Genomic DNA, 22,810 nt, shown 5'->3' with positions numbered 1-22,810 from the left:
GCCAAAATGGCAAAGTCCCAGCCATGTGTGACGGCGAGAACTCAGTTTCCTGGATCGGTCTGTGCTCTGCTGATGTCTCCCTCTAATAGGCACCAGTGCGAAGGTGGATGGTGTCACAGTGTCACCTCCCCGGGCCAGCGACGCATGTGCTGCTATTTCCCGTAACCATGGTTTCACCATCGCGGGTCCGACTGGCCTCTTTGTAGGCGTCTGTCACACATGAAAAGTTCCCAGATGGCCAGCATTGATTTCATTAGCTGAGGATCTAGTGATTTTTTTCTCTCTTTTTTACACACAGGGATTATCTCTCTCGCGACAGGCCAGCAACGCTTAGACAGATTTTCACTGAGCACTGTCCCTTATTAACTCTGTCAGTCTGTCAGAGATGTGCACAGACATCCCTCAACACCACCACCACCACCCTACCCCCTTCCTTTTCCTCTTCCTCCTTCCTCTTTGGCAGCCTGCTCCAAAGAGAACATATGGCAGGGACTCAAAGCTAGATAGCACTCGGTGACGGCTGAGCTGTGACACTGCCGCTGTTCATCCGGTTATTGTATTTCATAAAATGGATAAATGTGGTCGTCACATCTAATTGGTAGAATCGCAGCGAATGCAGGGCTTTTTTCTTTTCAGAGGCAGCTTCAATCACCATTCTTGTGTCTTTAGAGCTGACTGATGTGATATTGATCATGAAATAACTGTATTTCTCTATAATACTCATTAGAGACTACGCTGTTTTAATGAACTGCGGCTGAGGTTGTTTTCCTCAACTGAGCGCTGTGTTCTCTGAAGCTCTCTCCGTGCCCTTGACCAACTTTGTAAAGAGGTTCATTGGGTTTTGTCAGCAGAATGGCTGCACATTATCAAGCTCTCCTTCCAGGCTGGCTGTTTATTGGGCTTTTAAAAATTGCTTTTGTGTGGCTGCTCCTAAAAACACACGCGCACACACACACACACACACACACACACACACACACACACACACACACACACACACACACACGTGTTATGCCAGTAACATGAATAATTTGTTTAATAGCAAATTTTACTGGCTTCAAATCTGATTTCACTGCCAATGAAGCACTGAGACGCCTCTGCTTAAAGATGTAGATGTTTTTATTCAACTTAGATGCCAGAAAATATCTATATTGGAATGTTTTAAACTCAATAATGTATTTTATATGGTCAATTACAATGTCCTTATTGTGAGGGGATAATTGCAGGTTGGGTAGAATGCAGAAAAGGTCAAGACTGCTTGGTGAGTTCTGTTCATTAGGACTAAATATTTTGTGGTGAGCCACAGAGGACCGTCCTGGATCCTCTCTTGTTTACTGTTTATGCTGCTTTTAAGGCTAACGAATGCTATAAACTAGTTTATAGAACTACAGAAAACTGCGATCTCAAAATTTCCTCTATTAGTTTTTAGCATGATGTCTTACAATGTGGTTAAAAACAAAAACATATAATTCCTGAATCAGTGAGAAATCACGAGAAAGTGGAAATAAACGATAATGACATTCAGTTAAAGGGGCAATATGTAAGAATTTACCACATGTGGATTCATATTCAAAACAAAAAGGGGCAGCATATCAGCAGACTAACTGCTGCTAACTGTAGTTTACGTTACCTAGTTAGCATGGCTAGCTGTACAGCTTGTAGTCTCAGACAGTGAGCTTGTAGCACTCGAGGAGTAGTGTGATGGCGCTCAAACCATTAGCACAGGAGCTTTGGACTGGGACAACTTGTCAACACTGTACATACTCATCATAACACCAGCAGTTCTATTTTTTCCTTCCTTAAGTCTGTTTAAGTAATCTTTAAGTAATTTCTAAGCAAAATGCCAAATAAATGTCTTCTCAAATGTGCGAATTAACTGGTTTGATCTGTTTTTATCCCTGTAAATTTAATAACTTTGGATACTGGACCATTGGTTAGACAAAACAAAACAAAACTCAACACTTTCCTTGTGCTCCAAGCTCCCAGTCCAAACTGTGAGCTGCATGGCTAACTGAGCTAACTAGGTAACAGCAGCCATAGGTGGCAGCAGTTAGCTGTTGCTCTGGCGCTCTGCTGCCCCTTATTTGATTTTTGTTATAAATTCATCTGGTGGCCAATTCTCCTATACTGCAACTGTAATACACCTATTTAGACTCATTTTGTAAAAAGTCCAGAGGCTCCAGTGTTGGAAAGTCTTCGAGAAGTTGGTTCAGCTTGGTTAAGATATTTAGAACTTAATGTAATATATGTACGCACCACCAATCCTTCAATGAGCGTCAGCGTCATTCCATCTGCTGTGGTGAAACTGAAAAGCATGTATTAATGTACAGAGAAGAACCTTTTTCCGACGTGTTTTTGTCCACACCCACACACCACATGTACTGGATGCATAATTCACAGCAGACGCAGGCTTTAATCGAAGTGTAAACAGCCCACCGAAGAGAGATAAATGTTTGAATCCCCTTAATGGCTCCCGTTCAGAGACTCACTTCTGCACAAGCTCGCAAACACGCAAATGTCCTTACCGCTCGTGCACTTAATCATCCCTTGAGCGAAAGTGGACAAAATACTTGGTTTAATAACAGCAGTCAGACACAGCACTGGGGAGCTGTGGTTAGCAGCCTGTTTGGACCGCGTGCTTAAGCCCCTCGCAGCTCGCCAGTTTGAGCTTCATTCGTTGTGAGTGCTGCTCCGGCAAGAGAGGGAATGACAGTGACAGAAAGAGAGAGATTATGTTTACAACCCTGCGTTGCCACTGTGTGTGTGTGTGCGTGTGTGTAATACTGTAGGAAAGTATGCAAATCACCATACATGTCTACCGGGGCTTTGCTAAATGGGAATTTTGGGAGACAATGTTTTCTCCTGTGGTGCATTTCTCAAATCACAGTTGACACCTTCAGCAGAGAGCAAGCCAAACAGATGCAGGTTTCTGTGTGTGTGTGTGTATTTGTGTATTTGTTTTTGTGTGTTTGTTGTCACTCTCCATCGATGCCCAGCAAGACGCTGTCAAAAACCTGCTATTGGGAATACATTTGATTTGCAAATGAAAAAAAAACACACCCGCACATTTCCAAAGATAGACACACCTACAGTACACACAGACACAGGTGTGTGTGTGTCCCGCGGGGATGATTTGCAACTGAATAGACGTGTTGTCGGCCGACTTCGAAGTTTTTTACAAAATACTTCAAGGGGGAATACAAGCGTGTATTCACCAAGGACACGCCATTTACCAGTGTTGTTCCTTGTTATCAATAGACGCCAGTGAAAACACCTTCAGTTACAGCGCGAGCGGCTCTATTAAAATTCAACCAAGTGATGTTTGCACTCACTTTCCAGTCATTGCTTACTGTTCACATTGTGTTCAAGGTCGTCTCTCTTTACACTCACAGTGTGTGTCTGAGTGTGTGTTACGTGTGCGCTGATCAGACGACAGCCACGGAGTTTTGCTGGACACCAGAGGACGCTTGACTGTATCATTTTTCACACTTAAAGGAACAGTCCTTAATTTTGGGGAAGAAATTTGGATTAATTTTAAGAGATGTCTTCACTGACCAAGCAAACTGAAAAATACGCACTCTTTTGTGACTGAATAAACTAAAAAATAAACAACCTGACCTTAAAGGACAACACAGTTCATTTACTTTGTTTATATATGGTGGACCCTGCCACCTTTCCAGTTTAAAACAGTGTTCCAGGACATTATTTTCCTCTGACAAAAGGCTTTTTATTCAGTTATGGAAAAACTGTTTCTGACTTTGTATTATAACCTTTTTAATATTGTAAATGTCAAAATGACTACACGGTGCCTCTTTAACATACGTGCGGTAGACTTTTCTGTGTTTCTCCGTGTGGACATGTGAATTTGACCACAGCCAGCTGGTTCTGATGACCCGTAGCTTCACATCTCCGTCTCGCCGTTGAAAAAAAGCCCAGGTGTTTTCTCTGATAGCTCTCTCTCTCTCTCTCTCTCTCCCTTACTCACTCTCTCTTTCTCTCAACCAGGAAGTGACAACCGTGCGCAGCTCCCCGTCCAAAAGAGTGACATCCAGTAGTCTCACACAGGCTGACCCATCAACACACCTGACTATGGCCTCACCTACGGACACCGCTCTTTGTGAGTCTTGTTATTGCTAAGTTTTAAAGTGTGACTTTTCAGATGCAACATCCGATGGGTTGTATGACATTTCATTATGGCTGCACTAGTCTGGCAATGGTTAATGCACTGTTGTGTCCCATTTGTTGTCGAAGATAAACATTTTGCAGAGAGCAGGTTCTGAAAACTAGATTGTTCGTGGCCAGATAAGGCTGCCTCCCTGGCAGCTTTTTTAATGGGAAGCTGGAGGCTCGCTAGATACTGTGCTTCCATTACTGTGATAGCAACGCCATGGTGGCTACCTCCAGTTTGTTTTCCACTGATGCTGATAGAGGTGTACACACAGATGGGGCTTACAGTGCGAGGTACACTCTTTTTTTTTTTTTTTTTTTTTTTAACTCTGCAGATCAGGACTAAACAACAGGGAGAACGATCCCTCCCCCCCACTGTTGGGAGAGTAGCGAATTACATTGAAAGCAGCATTATGAAACTTTTTAACCTTAAAACAACAGCTTCAAAATCATGTTGGTGGTACAGTGTCTTGAAACTGGGTGAATGGTGTCTCTATTACTTGTGCCTTTAGTGAGAGGGTAACATCAAAGCGTTACATACATGTTTACTTCAACATGCACGTTTTCCACACATAACATTGTTATGACGTGATAAGTTTGGTTTGTAGTCAGCACCTCTGATAAATTGCGACAGACCTGGGATTGTTTTGTACGACGGTGTTGTTCTAGTCAGAAACTGTGGGGGGCGCCAGATCACAATAAATGTCAATTTCGGCATAAGGTTTCTGTAATTAAACTAATTCATTGCTGGTCACTCAGCTACATTCATATTTACAAGTGATTCAAATAATTAGATGACATTTTTGCCTCATTTCGTGTGGTTAACTAAAACTATAGAATTTTGGCCATAAAAGGAAAATAAAACTTGATTATATTAGGTTTAGATGTGAAGTAGTCATACGTATTGGTTATTGCTATATTAAAACATAAATTGCATGCTGTTTGATATGTTTCTTGGCTAATTCCTAACTTACTGCAATACCCCCACCTAGACCTTTTTACACTTGTTGCAATAAACTCCATTAGTTGGCTTATTCTGAATTACATTTTGTAATAATTTCACATATGTGTTGTCTATTTAATGGTGTCGTTTTTTTGTATACAGTGATTTGAACTTTTTCTAAAAAGCTTTAGTTAACCAAACTAGATTTCTCCTGAGCTCTGCTGTAGTTGAAGGAATTCCTCAACACTGCAGGTATCACAGTATGTTAGTTATAGAATCAGTTTTACTTTTGTGAAAGTGAGAAAAATGAATGGAATAAAAAAAAAAACCCTCAGAAAAAGTACAACCTGATTTCTGTAAAAGTATATTTATTTCTCAAAATTTGCAATGATGATGCTAACATGTTGGTGTCCTGTTTCTGATTAATGCCAGTATTCAATCTCTTTGAACTCAGTTTTTTCCACCAACATCTAGGAAAAACATCAGGCCCTTTAGCTGCTAAAGTCTCCAACAGCCTTTAGCAGGCAGATGCTAAGTTTATCTGTCAGGCACTGTACAACCAAAACAATAAGCTAAAAGCCCCCCCCCAAAAGAAAAACAGTATCGAGCAGGTACTCAGATTATACAGTTAATGTACTTTTTACGAGTATAAACAAAGTGAAATGAGTCAATATTTTGTACTGATGAAGTAAAATCTGCATTAGGTAGCTGACTGAAGTTTGTTCATGGAAGTTTATAAAAAGTTTTCACTCACTCATCAAAAACATTCAGATGTAGCTCAAGCTGAGGCTATTTTGTACAAAGTTTTCCTTTGAATACTAAATATATCCACTTCTGATCAGCTCTCTCCACTTTCAGGCTTAAATGAACAGCTTTTGGTTTGTCACACCCACCACCAGTGTACCGTGTCAGCCATACTAAAAAGCTCCATAGAGCCGAGGGAACTGCAGCTCTGTGGGTTCATCACTTCACATACAAGTAGTCATATTATAAATACATCTGCTTTAGTGTTTAGTGTTGTGTTTTAGAACCCTTTGTCTTCTTTTCCGTTGTCCTCCATCATCTTTTCTATGCATTACCAACACGTGTCACAACAGTGCCAATGGAAAATTGAGGGGGAAAAAAAAAAAATGGTAGCGAGTGAGAATTTAAAGCGATGGGAGTGCTGACAGGCGTCAACGTGGTGTCAAGGTGATGTGCACACATACATGAACTCCACCATGCATGATCACGCACCTCTCCATTGCTACCTGAGATCAGTCTGGCTTTCCTGTCGCCCTAAATCTTCGCGCCGTGTCTAAAACTGGAGCTTCTTGTCGATCCTGTGCGTTCCTGTTGTCTTGACTGAGTGACAGCTTTTGTGTTTGCTGACAGGTTGACACACGAACGCTGCATAATCTTCCAGGTCAAATGACTAACGGTGGTAACGCGGAGGGGTGGGGGGCGGGTTTGGGAGCCGTTCCCCGCAAAGCCACAATGTTTAAATAAAGCTGCGGCGGCGGTGTAACGACACTTTAAACAGATGCAAAGCTCAACTCTAAATCTCCATGCATGCTGCTCTTTCTAAACAGGCATCCTTGTTTACTTGTTTCCTCTCGTATTACACCGGAATCACCACCATGAAGCCGCGGCTGGCTTTGTGTCACACACAGTAGCTGCACAGGGATGCTTTTTATTATATATTTAAAAGTCGTTTGCATATATATTTATATTAGTCTGTGGCTGATCACACTTGTCAGACGCACTCAGCCCAAGAGAGTTTTTCAAAGTGTGCGAACGCTGCCAGTTGGAACTGGATTTGCCAAAAGACTGTTTTTGTTTTTAATTAATCTCCTCCCAGATTTGCATGCCAAATGATGATGTCTTCATAATGTTGTCCTCAGGAAAAAACAAAGATTTTCCTCCTGTCACTTTCAGATGGGATCCCCTTAGTGGCTATTATGGGACAAAAATTAGCCCTTAAGGTGTGACTGATGTATGGAAATTGAAAATTGAGGTTCGACTGTATCGTGTATTGACGTGAGGCTGGCTCCTCTAGATGAATCATTACAGTGTCTATACACTGTATCCTCACAGTATACAGGGAAATGTGTATAGTGGCTGTTCTCTGAAATCCTTGGCTTTTAAACGTCTTTTGTAACCTTCTGGTACAAATAGGTTGTTTAATCTGAGTGTGTTTTGCCATGATTGCAGGATAAATATCTTTGATTTCACCTTGAGGTATGGTGGATGTTTATCCAAGCATTTCTAAATGATATTTCTTATGTTTACTCTGTCTGTTCTTTTATGTAACCTATATTCATCTCTCAGGGGTTTTGCAGGCACACTTCAGATAGTTTGTTTTAATTACACGTTTCACTGAAGGACAAAGGTGCAGTATGTAAGAATCTTAGTTTTGAAACATTAAAAAATGTAATTAAATTGCCAAAAGAATGTGAAGAAGTATCAGTTTTGAAGTCATTCAACAGTGTTTATGTATTTTGTTGCAGAGATATCCACTGAAATTGAATGCCAACCAGCTAGACCCTACTTTCTTCTTCATTCTGTTCAGCCAAACCTATATACTCTTCATAAAAAACCTAGTTTGAATTTTTTGAAAATGAGCTAATAGGCGTTCTTGCTGATGATCAGATGAGTAGATTGATACCCATCTCAGGTCTGTACAATATATATGAAGTTAGAGCCAGCAGCCAATTAGCTTAGCTTAGCTTAAAGACTGAAAGCAAGGAAAAAGGGCTAGAATTTTCACTATTTAGCATAAAAAAGCTCAATCATTTACACATTTTTTGTCTAATCTCCCACTGCTCAGCCAACTATCTGAGGGGAGAGTCCCTTTCTGTGAGGACCTGTGAAAGATCATTTCCTTGTTTGCATTCTTCGCCTTTATATTTCCTTGTTCTCCTTTAAAGTTTAAAGTTCCGGTGTCCGTCATTGCTTACAAAGTAGCCTGTGTGAATGGTTTAATGACCTTTAGCCATCCACAGCCAGACCACCTTCCATTAAAGATTCAAAAGCTCCTGTGCCAGCAGTGTAAACACTGACACTCCCTTGGTACCTGAGCGCCCAGTTTGAACCTCAAGCTGCACTGCTAACTGAGCAAACTAGCTAATGGCAGCTGCTTCTCATTTGTTTTGAGTAAGAATTTTGCCACCTTTAGCGTTACGTAACAAATGGCTGGTACAAATACATACATGGAAAGTCACTGATTATAATGTAACCCCACTTAGTTCAATCACAAAAACAAGAAGAAAATACTCTCATATTTGGGCCATTGTGCTTATAACATTACAGGATAGTAAGCTGGTTTGAAGGATCAAAAAGAGAAACATGTGAAGAGAAAGCAACTCATTCTCCAACCTTGACAAGCTGACAAAGAAACATTGGGAACGTCTTGACACTATGTTCTCACAGAGAAAAACAGCAGGTGAAACACTCCTTGAATCATTAGCATTGATTAGCACATCCTGATCCTATCCTGATAAATAAGCCTCACTATTATATAATATGCAACTGGCAACTTATTTATTTATTTATTTTTTTTTTATCAAATGAAAGAGGTTAATCACATTCATAACTTTATTTTGTGAAAGTTATAAAACTCACCTGAATGTAGACTCACTCTGGGCTTCAGGTTGGCGATATTCTCAAGCCCCTTCATTAGGTATTCTACAGGAGTATGTTTATTTTCCACTTTAGGAACAGGAAATCCATGTGCAATTTCGGCGGGATTATCAGCAGAGTGCAGCTTCTCCACAAGCCTGATAACCACGCTTTTCTCTGGTCGATGTGCTGCCAACGGCGCCTCATGGGGTGGGCTCCCCGTGAACACCTAGTGTTTCATATATGAGGTCGGCAAACAGTCATGAGCGCGTCAAATAATATGGAGAGGAAAGACATAAACGATTCCCGGGTTATATAGGCAAGATTCTCTTGTGTTGTCGAGAAGGATGTAGGTTGAGAACGAGTGAATGAAAGGGCCTCGGGCTGATCAGGCACAAACACAAGGTCACAGGTTTAAAGGAGGACCTTTGCTACTGCTTCAGGGCAATGTGTGCTCAAGAAAGGAAAAGGAAGTAAAGAAACTGACAGAAATAAAGGATAGGAAGGATAGAAATTAGATCACCAATTGCCCTGCTCGAGTGTGTCCGGATCGTTAAGAGTTTCAAGCTCAATTCAGGCCTAGACTGAATTTCCTCTCTTTGAGTCGGTCTATAGTACCTCGCTGTCCATCTGAGCAGCTATCTGTGAAAACAGTTCAAAGGCATCTTGATGGCAGGCTTAAAGTGTACAAGATGGCTTTTTAGACGGAGCAAGGGTTCACAGAGAAAGGTACTCGCCAGTTCTCTCAGCAGTGTTGTAAATCATTCACTACGTTGAGCAGCTTTTAGCGGCAATATTTGAGTCAAGACGGGCACCACGAGGACGTATCCCAGACCTGTACAGCGGCAACACATTGAACTTGGTTTAGCAGCATTGCTATTAATGCGTGAGAGGAAGCATCGATCTAGAAGTGGTATCATAACCGTTCCGAGCACATGAACCTGTAATCAATAACTGTGTAGGGAAATGGTATTTATAAATATATAGACATGGGTGAGTCAATTTCATTCCGGCCATCTATTTTTAATGTATGGTTTGATGTTTTGTTAAACATGCATATTTATTTTCCTCCTGAGATTTACATCAGAGGATAGATACCACTATCATGAGTGTCTGCTAAACATGGAGCTAAAACCTGCCAATGATTAGCTTAGCATAAAAACTAGCAGCAGCAGGGTGAGTCTATTAGTTATTTTGCAGCTCAGGAAGGTTTTATAAAACATGATGGGGCATCGACAAACAGCATCCAGGACTTTCTACACTTGTTGTCAAACATATATCCTTACCTATCAATATATCTATGATACACCAATATGAATCATTATCAGCTAACTAATAGGCTCCAGTATTGTTTGAACAAATTTGGCAAAGTCGTAAACACTTAACTATCACTAATAAATGTTGAGTATATAATAATTAAACATTAGTTTATAGTTACTGCTTTATGAACCATTTATGAAGCATTTGTAAAGGCTGGTATTTTTTGAATGGACATTCAAATAATGTCTTTAGATGAACAACAGAAAATGTATCAAATATTTACAGTATTCATTGCAAAGTACAGTTTTGATGTTGTTCGATTAAAGTATTGTGTTGCAGAGATATCCAATGAAGTTAGCATGCTAACCAGCTAGCCCTGATCTGTCCCAGCCCAACACTCCTGTGCTAGTGGCTCATTAGCCTGGGTAGAGGTAATGCCTACATTTCATGGTCTATCAATGTGTATTTGTATCTATTTTTTGGCACATTAGACGAAGACCGACTTTGCTTCCAGTCTTCATGCTAAGCTGGGCTAGTCCCTTATATTATCAGATCGTTTATAAATGATGGCTATGATCTAAAAGTTTTAATTTGTGAGTTATGGACGTGTTGGCAGTTGTATTTTTTGCACACTAAAGCCAGACTTTGCTTCCAGTCTTTATGGTAAACTAGACTAATCCCTGACTTTGTTTCTATTTTTAGCATTCAGTCATGAGAGTGGTATTGATCCTCTCATCTAACTCTCTGAATGAAACATGAACAATGAACAAGCTCTTTTCCCAAAATGTGGATCTGTTTCTTGTGCGTCATCTTTTCGGCTTTGTTGTTAATTTGTCATCCAATTACATGAGCCTTCTCACTTTTCATTTAGTTTGGTCTAATGTCCATGAAGCAGCACGAGTGAAATCCATCTCTAGTGTGAGCTGAATCATGAAATGCCATGATATTTACCATGCTAACAAGCAGTGATTTCAAATGCCAAGTGTCTTCCCTGCTCCTCTGCCACTTAAATGAAGGATGTATCTGCTTTCTGGTTCGCAGTGTGGGGACGTCTGTGTCCATAAGCCCACTGTGACATAAGGTTAAGGGCATGTTGGGTACCTCAAGACTAAAAAAAGCCAACCCACATCCACCTACCCTCTTACCCGAGTCCATCCTATTTTTTACCGAGGGGGACTTCTAAAATAAAGTCAGCTGTCACTGGATGCCGGGATCTCACACTGCTGGAGCTGGTCTCCAAGCCTCACTGTCAGTCTCTGCCTAGAATCTGCTCCCTGTGTCGGGCGACTGAGAACCAAGGCCCTTTCCTATTCTGTTGGATTCTATTGTCCTTTGACGTACAGAGCAAACCCACACACCTTCAGAAGGTAAGAGATGTACGTTTGTAGACTATCAGCACATCAAGGCTGACTCTTTTATTAACATGTCAGCACAGCTCTGTTAAAGTGATTTTCCAAGTGGAGTGCAGCGTGATTGGAAGCAGTGGATGACATTTTAGCCGATAATGAATTGGTTTGACGTGCCTGGGCTGCGTAGACGTGATGAATCTTCGATATAAAATTGAAAAAAATAAATAAGATGGAGTGCAGCCGCAGTATTGTGTTGAGGTGCCGGAGTTCCATAAAGAACGAGACGTGATATGGAAGTTTTTTTTTATTATTCCACCAGGATTTGTGCTTTCACCATAAAACATGCATGAGCCTTTTCCTGTTTCCCTTCCGCCAGACATAACCAGCAGCCATCCGATCTGGAATATTCTGAAAGCGTAGCAAATCGGAGACAAAGTGCTTAGCCTAGCACAAGGAAGCACCGGAGGGCAATCCAGTCTCCATGTAAAGAAGTTATTTTGATAGATTTGACAGCTCAATTATTGTGCCTGTTTTGCTTTCGTCTGTAAGGAAGAAATCGGCCTCCACGGCTGACATTTCAATTAGTGTAGCTCGATTTCGGCTCTCCTTGTCAAACCTCCGCCGCCAGAAGCTTTGGTCAGTAAGTAATGAACAGAAAATTGGGTTGCTTAAGGCTCCTCTTGTGAGGAGAGGGCAGAGAAGGGGGCGACACCTCTGTGATTAGCGCCCGGCCTCTGCTTGACACAGATCTATGGGCTTTGATTCAGCTCTGAGCTACACAAATCCAGGCCGCCTTCAAACTCCGAAAATTACTCTCTTGTTCTTTCTTTCTCCCTCTTTCCCGGACACTTTCTCCTCCCTCGTCTCTTACCCCCAAACTCACCGCGCCGGCCTTCACCTCCCCGCTTCTGTGCAGGCGCCCCACCTCTGATCGCTGTAGCGCAGGCAGCGGCGAGGAGGCAGTGACAGGGAGGTCAATGGCCCTCGGCTGGGGCTCGATATAGCCACTGAGTTGTGCATACCGGCCTCCCCTGTTGACTTTCCCTGGCCTCTCCCACTTCCATTAACCCCCCCAACCTCCCTCCCTCCCTCCCTCCCTCTCCCAAAGCCTGGTGCCGTCATATGTGGCATTGAAGAGATAAGAAGCAAATACCCCGAGAAGAAAATAACAGTGAGTGTGTGGTGGTAAATGTGCCTCGGAGCAATCCGTCAAAAGCTGAAAATGACACAGGTTATAAGTGTAAGGCTGTGAGAAAGTCCTGATATCAGTACCACACAGTAAACAGAGACCTGGCTCCCATAACGTTCAGGCATCTTAAGCAATAAGACGTTTGAAAGCTGTTATTAATGCTTATTAAACATCTGTCGGTGCCGGTGCTAATTAGTGGCAGCAGAGGGAGATGGTGAAACAACATTCAAACCTCTGAAAGGGCTCAGTCTCATTAGAACTTCTTGAATCTTGCCTCGTCTTTGTTTCCCTTTATTCCTCTCGCTCTCTCACACACACACACACACACACACACACACACACACACACACACACATGCTTCCACGGCATAAATCTCCCTGTCACGGGGGAACATGACGCTGCATACGGAGACGGTTTAAAAAAAGGCCGGGCGCATTTTCTACCTCTGCGGAGCCCCGCTTACCTCACCGCCATGTTATGCCAGCTTTGCATACCCCGTCTCAGAAACCAGAGATATCCAGAGCGTTGTTGTCACCGCATGTCTCCATCTCGGTGACAGCTCCGGAGCATGACTTCAACATTTATCACGGGTGATAAATGAGAGCATTATCCTTGCGTTTCTGTCATCGAGCCTCACGTTAGCCGCGGCTTGTTCCTCCCCCCCTGCAATGGGTTACCACTAACATGCCGGACGTAGCAGAAAGCTAAAATTGGGGGGATGAGATGTTCTTGTCACACGGCGTCTGTATTAAGACCTGCTCACGCACAAATATATCCTTGCATTGTTGCAAAATATTTGGTCAAACAGGCCTGGTGACGTATTCACAGGGCTAGTTGGTAAACAAGCAGAGCTGCGGAGCTAACAGCTAACACACCATCCACCCTGTGACACATGCTAATGCCAGTCACTCTTTTTTTTTTTCCTCTGCCTTCATGTCATTTACCACCCTGGTATTTAGTTTGCAAGCTTGTACATCATTTCATTCAATAAAGACTGAATGAAGAAAGAGAAAAAAAAAGCTCTCACAGGAAACCTGCAGTTAACAAGATCGTTTTGAGCGATTCTTACGATGCATCATTCATTCACCAAGATCCGAGTGAGTGAAGAGTGAATACTACTGACACTGTTATCATTGTTTATTGTCTAAGCTAATCTTTCCCACAGTCACCGCCCCAGTGATCCAAATTTCTATTTTGTTTGATTAAAATTATAATGGGATTTCTGATAACTCCAACAGCTCGTCCAATTTTGAACACTTTTGCACAGCGGTTCAAATTGGGTCCCAAATTTGAAGTTGGCACGAAGGATTGCAGATTGTCTCACATGACCAAATCCACTCATCCAATCTGCATGAATTAAAAAAGATTTCTGAATGGATTTATGTGGTTTTACCTACCAGATACAGAGGTTAAAATAAACGGGTGAGTGATATCATCATTTTCATGATATGGACACCAGAGAGGGCTAAAACAAGCCAGTGTCGTCATAGATTATAAGTAGATAGCTTGCTTTACACAGTCAAGCATGAACGGTATGTACTATACCACTAATCTCTATGCTACTAAAGCACAAGGACACCTTCACTGGGTCCATATGCATTTATAAAGCAGCTGCTGGGAGACTTTTCAAGCAAACATCAATCCATGGTGAAGAAGCGCTCAGGCCGACCTCTACTTTCAGACAAAGTTATACTGGCACGCATACATGTAGGGAAAAAATCTAAGTGCCAAGTGTGAAAACACAACAAGGAGGAGGTTTTCAGAAATGTCAAAAGGTCACAGCTTGAGCATGTAATGAGAGAGAATGATTTCTATTTAGGGTCCTCTTTCATCCCACGGTGTTGTTGCCCAGAGAGAGAACATGCCAGGAGCTAAAAGGTCCAGTGTGGGTGTATGCCGAGCCTTAATGGAGCCTTCTCGCTTTCCTAATGATGCTTTGTAGCACAGAAAAGTCAAATGTAAAATCAGTGGTCTGCTCTAATTGGCTATCCGCAGGGACATACTGAGAAATATGAAGCATCATAAAGTAGCGCTCCGTGATTGATGAGCATTCGGCCTCGGTTTCATGTCGATACTTGTTAAGCATGCCTCTGGCCATTTCTTGGTTAAATATCTGCAGTTATCTTGAGGTATGCAGATATATTTAACAAAATCAGGCCCGGATTTTCTGCATATCTAATCAGAAAGGGGCAAAAAAAAAACCCTTGAAGATAATATTTTAGACTTTAAAGTCACCATCTGGGTACGTTCAGTATTGTTAATCTCCTTTGTTTGACTTATTTTTATGCTACCGTTCTGATGTCTATGTGCAGAGATGTATACCAGGGTTAGCGATGCTAACCGGCTAGTCCTGACCTGTCTGAGGTCTGAGACCTGCCTGTCTGCTAGCTGCAGGGCTAACTGAGCTAACTAACTCACAGCACTTATATATAGAAGATTAGCGGCTACACCAACCAACATGCCCCCACCACCATTTGTTTTGATTATGAATTCTTACTTAATTCTTACTACTTGCACCGATAAGTCAAATCACAAAGCAAGCTCTGTTCTGAGTTCGTGTTGGTTGGCTCACATCTTAGAGGGCGACTTCTTTTGTGTTTGTGCAGCTGCAGGCAGTGCAAATAGATCCAGGTCAGGACCCCCCCAGGACTGGGCCCCGAGCGCCGAGGACCAGGAGACCGAGTCGGTGTCGGTGAAAGAGCGGCTGGCGATGTATCAGGCAGCCGTGACAAAGAAAGACACCAGCAGCTCCTCCTCTGCAGCGGTAAGACGATACTTCCACACGGATGTAACGGGAGACGGCGGGGAGGATATGCAGGCAGCCAGGGAGGCGGGCAGAGAGGAGAGTGGAGACGTGTTTAGATCAAATTTGTTGGAGTAACAATGTGACGCTGATGTTTATGACCAAAATGTCCTCTTACTTAATTCTCCCCAGTGTATAAATCTGCCGTCACTGAGCATAGGATAAAGGGAGGAAGGCTGCCACATGTCTCTGTTGGGACTGTGGGATTATTCATCGGAAGTGTCATGAGGCTCAGCACTGTACAGGAAAAGAAAAACCTATAGAGTGTGAACAGGAGTCAGGAGAAATCATCTAACAGTCATATAGGGCTGCTCCAGTGACTTATTATTCAATTTCCAACATAAATATATTAAATTATAAAGACGGGTTCAAAGCGGACGCTTCTACCAGTGGGAGAGAGTGTATGAGTAAGTTAAGAATATAAATATTTCATGCTACCTCTTACTGATGTCTGGTATTTTACTACTTAAAGGTGCAGTGTGTAGGAATTAGGAGGTTTTAGAAGAGTGTACTGACAGAAAGAGGAGTATAATCTTGTTTTAGTTAGTGTCCAAAACCCTGAAACAAAGAATTGTTGTGTTTTTGGTACCTTATGAATAGCATGAATTAATTTAAAGATGCCAGTTCTTACATGTTGCACCTTTAACCCGATACTATTCTGCAGAACCAGTGCTTTTACTGTTGATACTTTAATTTAGCTGATAAAACTTCTGTACTTTTACTTCAGTGGTATTTTGAGTGCAGAACTTTTGTTTGACACTGTTTAACTGCTACTTAAATTATAGAGTATTTGATCTAGTACTGGTCTTCAAACAGGTGCAGGTATTCATCATTATGCTATGACTTTAACTACAGCAGTGCACTTTTGATTCATCTAACGTCACTGCTGAATGTAAAAAGTAATTGTTTAGTCTCTGTTTTTATGGAGTGACCTACATATGAATTACTATTTAGAATGTTAATTATATTGTACACGCGGATATTTTCAGAGTCGGAGTGATAACGCGAGTGTACGCTGGCACACATACACACTCCTCTTGTTCCAGAGAAACAGAGCACAAAACTGCTAATAACCATGTCCGGGTAATTTTAACTGCGGAGGATGAGAGGGGAATGTGTGCTTTGCAGCAAAGTCAGACAAACCCACACAGGCAGGGAGCACATCAGCAGGCCTTCACACATTTCCCTTCTTTTGATTAAACAGAAAGAAACATTCATGAATATCCCTGAGTCATTAGTCATTACCAAGGACCAGAAAGTCTCGGCGGCTTTGAAGAGCCTGCACGCACTTTATAAACCCAGTAATTCAACTGTGTGAGCAGTTAGTCAGCCAAGGCCAACACACCGAGTCAGCTCACTATCTTAAAATCAAGCTACTGGAAAATGGCTGTTAACTGTGGGCGACAGCCGGAGCACGACTTGAGGGAAGTGTCTCATACAAGTGCACAGACATTATTGTTATCTGTTTAAGAGTTAAAGAGGAGTGTGACAAGGCCTCGTAACGTCTCTAATAACTCCGACAAAGTGATCAAAATGTATCATGGTCAGGAGCAGGAAACAACAGCTGATACCATGTGTCAGCTGATTGGTCAGTTGCATCAGTGAGGCTGATGATGTCACATGCTGTTTTTATGAAGTGGCATTGTCGCTGATTATGCTCCTTCACCTGACTTCCTCCTTTGCAGCCATAATAATGACTCTGGCCACTGGAGGTCGCCATGTAACTTGAATTGTAAATATGGGTCGTAACAATCTGATTTAAAAGTCGACCTGTTTTAATGCTATATTATTCACAAGAACATTAAAGCACCATGTCAACTGATGTGACAGACCCCCAACCTGAACACAGACATCATTTCCAATGTTTTTGTCTCTGGGTCTTTTGTATATTATTTAGATGTTGGAATTAATTTCTTGTTGTGAAATAATCAACCACAGTACTGCTGGGTCCTCGTCTGCATTCTCCGGTGGATTATTCGTACTTGTGGCCTTTCTACAGGCCCATAACACTCTGTTTACTGAAGGACCGCGCCAAGGTTTTGTGCAGGTACTCCGAAATAAAAGTGGCACCGCTGAAAAATACCGCTTTTGCTGCCCATGCGAATTTAAGGTGTTCCCGTTCGGAGGACATTTATACAAATATCTACTGCGCCTGATTTATCACCGCTGACTGTAACGGAGAGAGACACCGAACAAAAGCTGCATTATAAAGTGACTTTAGTTCCGCACTCGGCTTCCACCTCAACACGAAAGAGCTGCAGCAACGTGCTCTTTTTCATATCTTCACCTTTCTTTTTCTCGCAGTGGCCTCTGCATGAATATGGATTTCTCTAGACTTTAATGGCTCTCAGCAGCTCCAGCCTGGTGTGATGTGATTGAAGAAGTCATTATGAGATACTCCTTTAGTAGGCCGATAAACCATCTGTTTGCATAAATAATCGCGTCAAAGGAGTTAAAAGTTGTTTTTATACGTGTAAGTCCGATTATTCACATCTGTTTCAACCACAGATGAACTTGTTGAGCTGACATCATCCAGCTTCTCCTCTCAAAGTTTAAAAAGTCTTCTCACTTCAGCTAACATTTAAAGTTCAGCTGCTTTACACTCCGTTGCTTTCCAGACGTTTATCATCCTAAACGTGTAAAAGAAGAAGCATCCATTTCCCCCCCTCTAATCAGCTCTCACTACAACATGGGACTGCAACAGCTTCATGTTTTATATCAACTAAAGATCCTACAGCTTCAAACGGCCCGTCTGTAATGGTGATTACAGCAGCAGTGCGAAGTTTAACACCTCCTGTTGAATCAAACCATCATCTATGGACACCATGGAGAAACACTGATAACTGGAACACGATAACAAACCAGCATATGGGGCGTTAACATAAGTCAATTAGCAAAAACATATCAGAAAGAGGTTCAGACCAGGGGTTCAAACCCTTCCTATAGCTTGTGCTGCCTGGAGTAAAATTTGGCAGACATAAAAGCTTTAATTTTGTGGTTTGTTTCTTTCTATTTGGCTTTTTTAAATTTTTGCTTTTTTTCCAAATTTGCAGGAGAATCAGTTAAAGTCAGATCCATTGATCAGGTTTTATTGTTTGCTTTAATGTTCCTGTTGTGGTTATTTAACCAAAGTAAAACCCAGTATGGTTGTTAACTAATATTTTCTTATCCAACTCTTTAAAAAAAGGCCCATTTTGTATATTCTTTGCTGTTTTGAATGTCATTTGTATACTTTTGAAACCGCAAACATAGCATTTTTATACAGTGCTTTTAGTGGTCTGTCCAGTCCTTGAATCTGCTGGTCTGTCAGGTGATAAATAATCCAGCATGTAATCCATCAGGCCACACAGTGCGGTGTTTACACAGAGCGACCTGCCACCTTCTGGAGCCTTTGGACATGACGAGGCAGAACAGATGCATGCTTACTGTGTGTAATAAAGGCTGAACAGGCTTTACTGAACACTAATGATAAAAAAGCGGCAATAAAAACAGAGAAAATACTCAAATAAAGAAACAGAATTAAAACATTCAAAAGCTAATTTATAGAAGTGATGCTGTTCTCCACCGTGCAGCGCTTCTTAATTTCCTCAGTATAAATGGTGATTTTCAGTGAGTGCATTAACAGTTAGCCGGTCGCAGGTCTGCATGGTAACAAGCCACTTGAGGCCGAGTTTTACAGCCGATCCAGACCAGATGAGAGGTGTTGTTAACATAATGCAGAGTGCTTTTCAAGCTGCGGTAACACCGCAGGAAAGGGCTGCCTCGAGCGGCTTGTTGCTTTTTTTTATAAATGGCTGCAACACGTAATTATCCCTTAAATAACAACCATGGGACGAATTCAATAAATCTTTTATATTTTTATTGATTTAATAACAGCAATAGAAAAGCTTTATTATTTCACTGAATGATCCTCCAGCACTCCACTGCAACAGCCCTCGGTAGTCACTGGCAAGCCTCATGTGGTCACTTCTGACAGCTGAGTGTGTGTGTGTGTGTGTGTGTGTGTGTGTGTGTGTGTGTGTGTGTGTGTGTGTGTGTGCGTGTGCGTGTGTGTGTGTGTGTGTGTGTGAGGGAATCAGCACAGGAATCTTGTTTATCGTCTACACCTTTGCAGCTGTTGTCTGCTCGTCCACACACAAGTGACAAGGTGTTTAAAGATAGCCGAGTCTGTCATCCCTCAACACCGTCTAGTGCAACTTGTACATATATTTGGGATTTTTCTACCAGTGCAAGGCTGAAGTGCAGCAACACAAACACATGGTGTTGGGCACCATCTACTACCAAACAAAAGTAAAATCCCACAGCACAAAAGGATTTGTCCCAAATCTGATGCTGTAGCTCGTGTCAGTTGACTTCTGAAGGGGTTTTTTTTGGCCCTTGGTGATAAGTTTTCATCATTTTCGTGATTTTTTGTAAGCCTCAGCAATCGCTTATTTTCCAAATTTGAACTGATCATCTGAGAAAACCCGAAAAGACGTTTCAAAACATACATTTCTTTAAATAGTTGCAATTCAGTACAAGTCATTAAATACATCAAATTTGGAGTGTTACCAATATTTAGAGGTCTGGACTTTTTCTAATTAATGTCTGATTATATTTTATTATATGATATATGAACCACAATAACAGTCTCATATAACTTTATAAACAGAGAATAATATGTGATGAATATGTGATGCTGCCCTGATTATGTTTTCCACCAATATGATGAAGTTAATGAAACTCAAAAATTGTTGCTACTGTTCCTGTGGTTGTGTTTAGGCACTCGCTGCACAGGGTAAGACAGGACATGTGTACTGAAAGTCCACCTAACGCGCACCCAGGCTGAAATTGTCCACAGCAGCCATTTTAAATGAGATATGTTGATTCCATGTCATATCAATGGAGCCTTTGTGTCCTCAAGTGGTAAAATATTGATAACACGCTGCCCTGCCAGAAAATGTCACTGGCCCCAACTCCTCCGCAATAACTTGCAAATTACATCGTAGCCCTCATTTGCATTAAAAAGGGAAGGTGACGAGGTGCCTGTGTTCAACAAGCTCAAACACACATACACACACACACACACACACACACAAAGCAACAAAGCAGCAAGAGGCATTTCATATATATATATTGCAGAGTTGGAGAAGCTATATATGCAGAAGGCTACATATAAATGTTTTATTAGAAAAGTAATTGACAATCTCTAAAGGAGATTATTGTATCAAGTAGTCTGTGTGCATTCTTGCCCAGATCTCGTAGGCTGAGGAAGTGCATCCTCCATACTGATGAGGTTTAAACACTCCTCTTCATTCCTCCTCCTCCTCCTCCTCCTCCTCCTCCTGGCAGAAGAAACCAGGCTTTTGTGTTTTTTCCAGTTTTGAGAAATAATTCTTTCCGTACAGTAGCTCGATGAAAAGTATTGAAAAGCTTTTTTGTTCCATTAAACTGGCTAATCTGAAAGACTACATTTTATATTGATGTTTCGCTCTCCGTTGGAGGGTGAATGTGGAAAAAAGTAAATCCATTAAAACTGGGCGCCTGCCATCTGTGCCATGTTTGAAATGTCTGCCACATATAAACACGAGAATGGGATTTAATTTCGGTCTTATTTCTTTTCAGCTGCAGAGGTATGACTCTCTGCCTTAAGAATTGTGAATGAACCATCTAATTTCCATTGTAAATGTTTAGAATAAAGTCAGAGCATTCACGCCACGTTCAAAAGCACACCAACCCTGCTGACTGATGCTTTTAACAGCATTAGCATAATGCCTTTTCATTCACTTTTATATTTGCATAACATATTCACGATCAATAAGAGCCAGTTAGTTCACCAAGGTCACATTCAATCTCGCAGCTCTCATATAAACTGCAGGTTTACAGTGTGTTTAACGTACGATACGTACACAGATGGAGTCCCAGGTGTGTTTCATGTTATCTGTTTTCTGCCCGCAGATGATGGATGAGTCAGAGGCGTGTTCGCTGCCCGGTGGACTGGCCAGCGTGAAGAGGCAGTTCGAGAACCAGGAGTTCGCCTCTTCGTCCTCTCAGTCAACGGTCACTCAGTTTCACTTCGAGCAGAGATCTGTCCAGGTGAGAATGTGGTCACGGATTGTAAAGTATTCTGCAGAGAGCACGAGGTGATAAAGAATATTATTGCCAAAATGTACAAATAAATGTCAGAACTTTACTTTTCTTTCGACTCAGTTTTCAATTTTATGTCACAACAACGCTGTGCTGATGGCGTGGTCAGGTTAAGGCGCACAAAACACTTCGATAGATATCTTGACATCCAGTAATTTCTTCCTCACAAACACTGAAACACGGTCTCAAACAGTGGTCTGTGGCTTGGTAGCCTTTTAGCCTAGCTGTAATACCACCACCATCATCCCACCACATCATCATCATGAGTGTCAGCTCACAAATCTGTGATGTCAGCGTGATTCAACGTATGGTAGAATTCTTGATATACCTGTAGGGCATTTTATTCCAGCCACTGGTCTGGATGAACCGTCTATTTTTATACCGCGGCATAGAATCAATAGCTCGGTTGGGACCTGGGGTTTCTTTATGTTCGCATCACATTTAAAAGGTGACAACATGACATTTCTTTAGTATATTATGTGTATTTGCATTCTTGCCAAGACTTATGCCATAAAAAATACCCTGCGCCCTCCATGTCACCTCACACAGGAGAAGAGCTGCAATGATTTGTCGATTAATCATCTAGTTGATTGAGAGGAAGTTTCTGTGTATTTTAATATTCAATTAATCGTTTCAGTCATTTTTCAAGCAAAAATGTCAAAGATTCACAGGCTCCAGCTTCTGAAATGTCAGGCTTTGATGGTTTTCTTTGTCATTTATAAAAGTAAAGGAAGAATATTTGGCTTTTGGATTGAGCTTTCGGCATGCAATGCCACTGTTTTATTACCTAATTGATTCATTGTGGAGCTTTTCGCTGATTTTTCTATCATGAACATGAGTCGTTGTTTGCAACCCTACACATAATTGTTCAGGAGCAAAGCTAAGTAGAGAGCTAACATAGTAGCTAGTAGCAAACACTTAAAAGTGTTGACGTTTTTACCGATGGTCGAAGAAGGCCGCTAGTGAGAAAACACAAATGTGAATGAATCTGAGAATGGAGCTTCAATGGAATACGCATTTATCTTCCACCTTTCCAAAGCCATCAGAACATGGAAGACAGAGTGCCGCTGTCCTGTCTGTTCGCAAGCTCCCGTAAAGTGAGGAATATATGAATGCCACTGATGTGATTTACATTCTACTGTAGCTTTTATTGGAAGAAACTTGGCGGATGCGGCTGTGGCTCCGAAGCGTTCTTGTAGGTCAAATCAAAGAGGGCACCTTGAACTTTGCACGCCTGTATGACGCTGTCATCCAGTGCGTGAGCAAAATGCCAGAACGTGTTAGCAGCCTGGGACGGGGCTGGATCTCTCAGTGAAGTAAGGTCAATGCCACCCCTCTATGATTCTCCCCATCTGCTCGTTCAGGCGGGAGGC

General features: G+C 41.8%; 1 protein-coding gene across 1 annotated transcript in view; it reads left to right on the top strand.

Annotated features, from left to right (window-relative positions):
• Positions 1–22,810, top strand: part of xirp2a (xin actin binding repeat containing 2a) — a 78,916-nt gene that overhangs the window by 42,119 nt on the left and 13,987 nt on the right. The window contains exons 7-9 of the mRNA XM_037090443.1: positions 4,006–4,117; positions 15,115–15,272; positions 21,249–21,386. Of these exons, the coding sequence (XP_036946338.1) occupies positions 4,006–4,117; positions 15,115–15,272; positions 21,249–21,386 (408 nt within the window). The remainder of the gene's footprint in view (positions 1–4,005; positions 4,118–15,114; positions 15,273–21,248; positions 21,387–22,810) is intronic.

Source organism: Acanthopagrus latus, chromosome 24 (genome assembly GCF_904848185.1).
Source record: "Acanthopagrus latus isolate v.2019 chromosome 24, fAcaLat1.1, whole genome shotgun sequence".
NCBI lineage: Eukaryota > Metazoa > Chordata > Actinopteri > Spariformes > Sparidae > Acanthopagrus > Acanthopagrus latus.
This window is presented reverse-complemented; position numbering and strand designations above follow the sequence as displayed.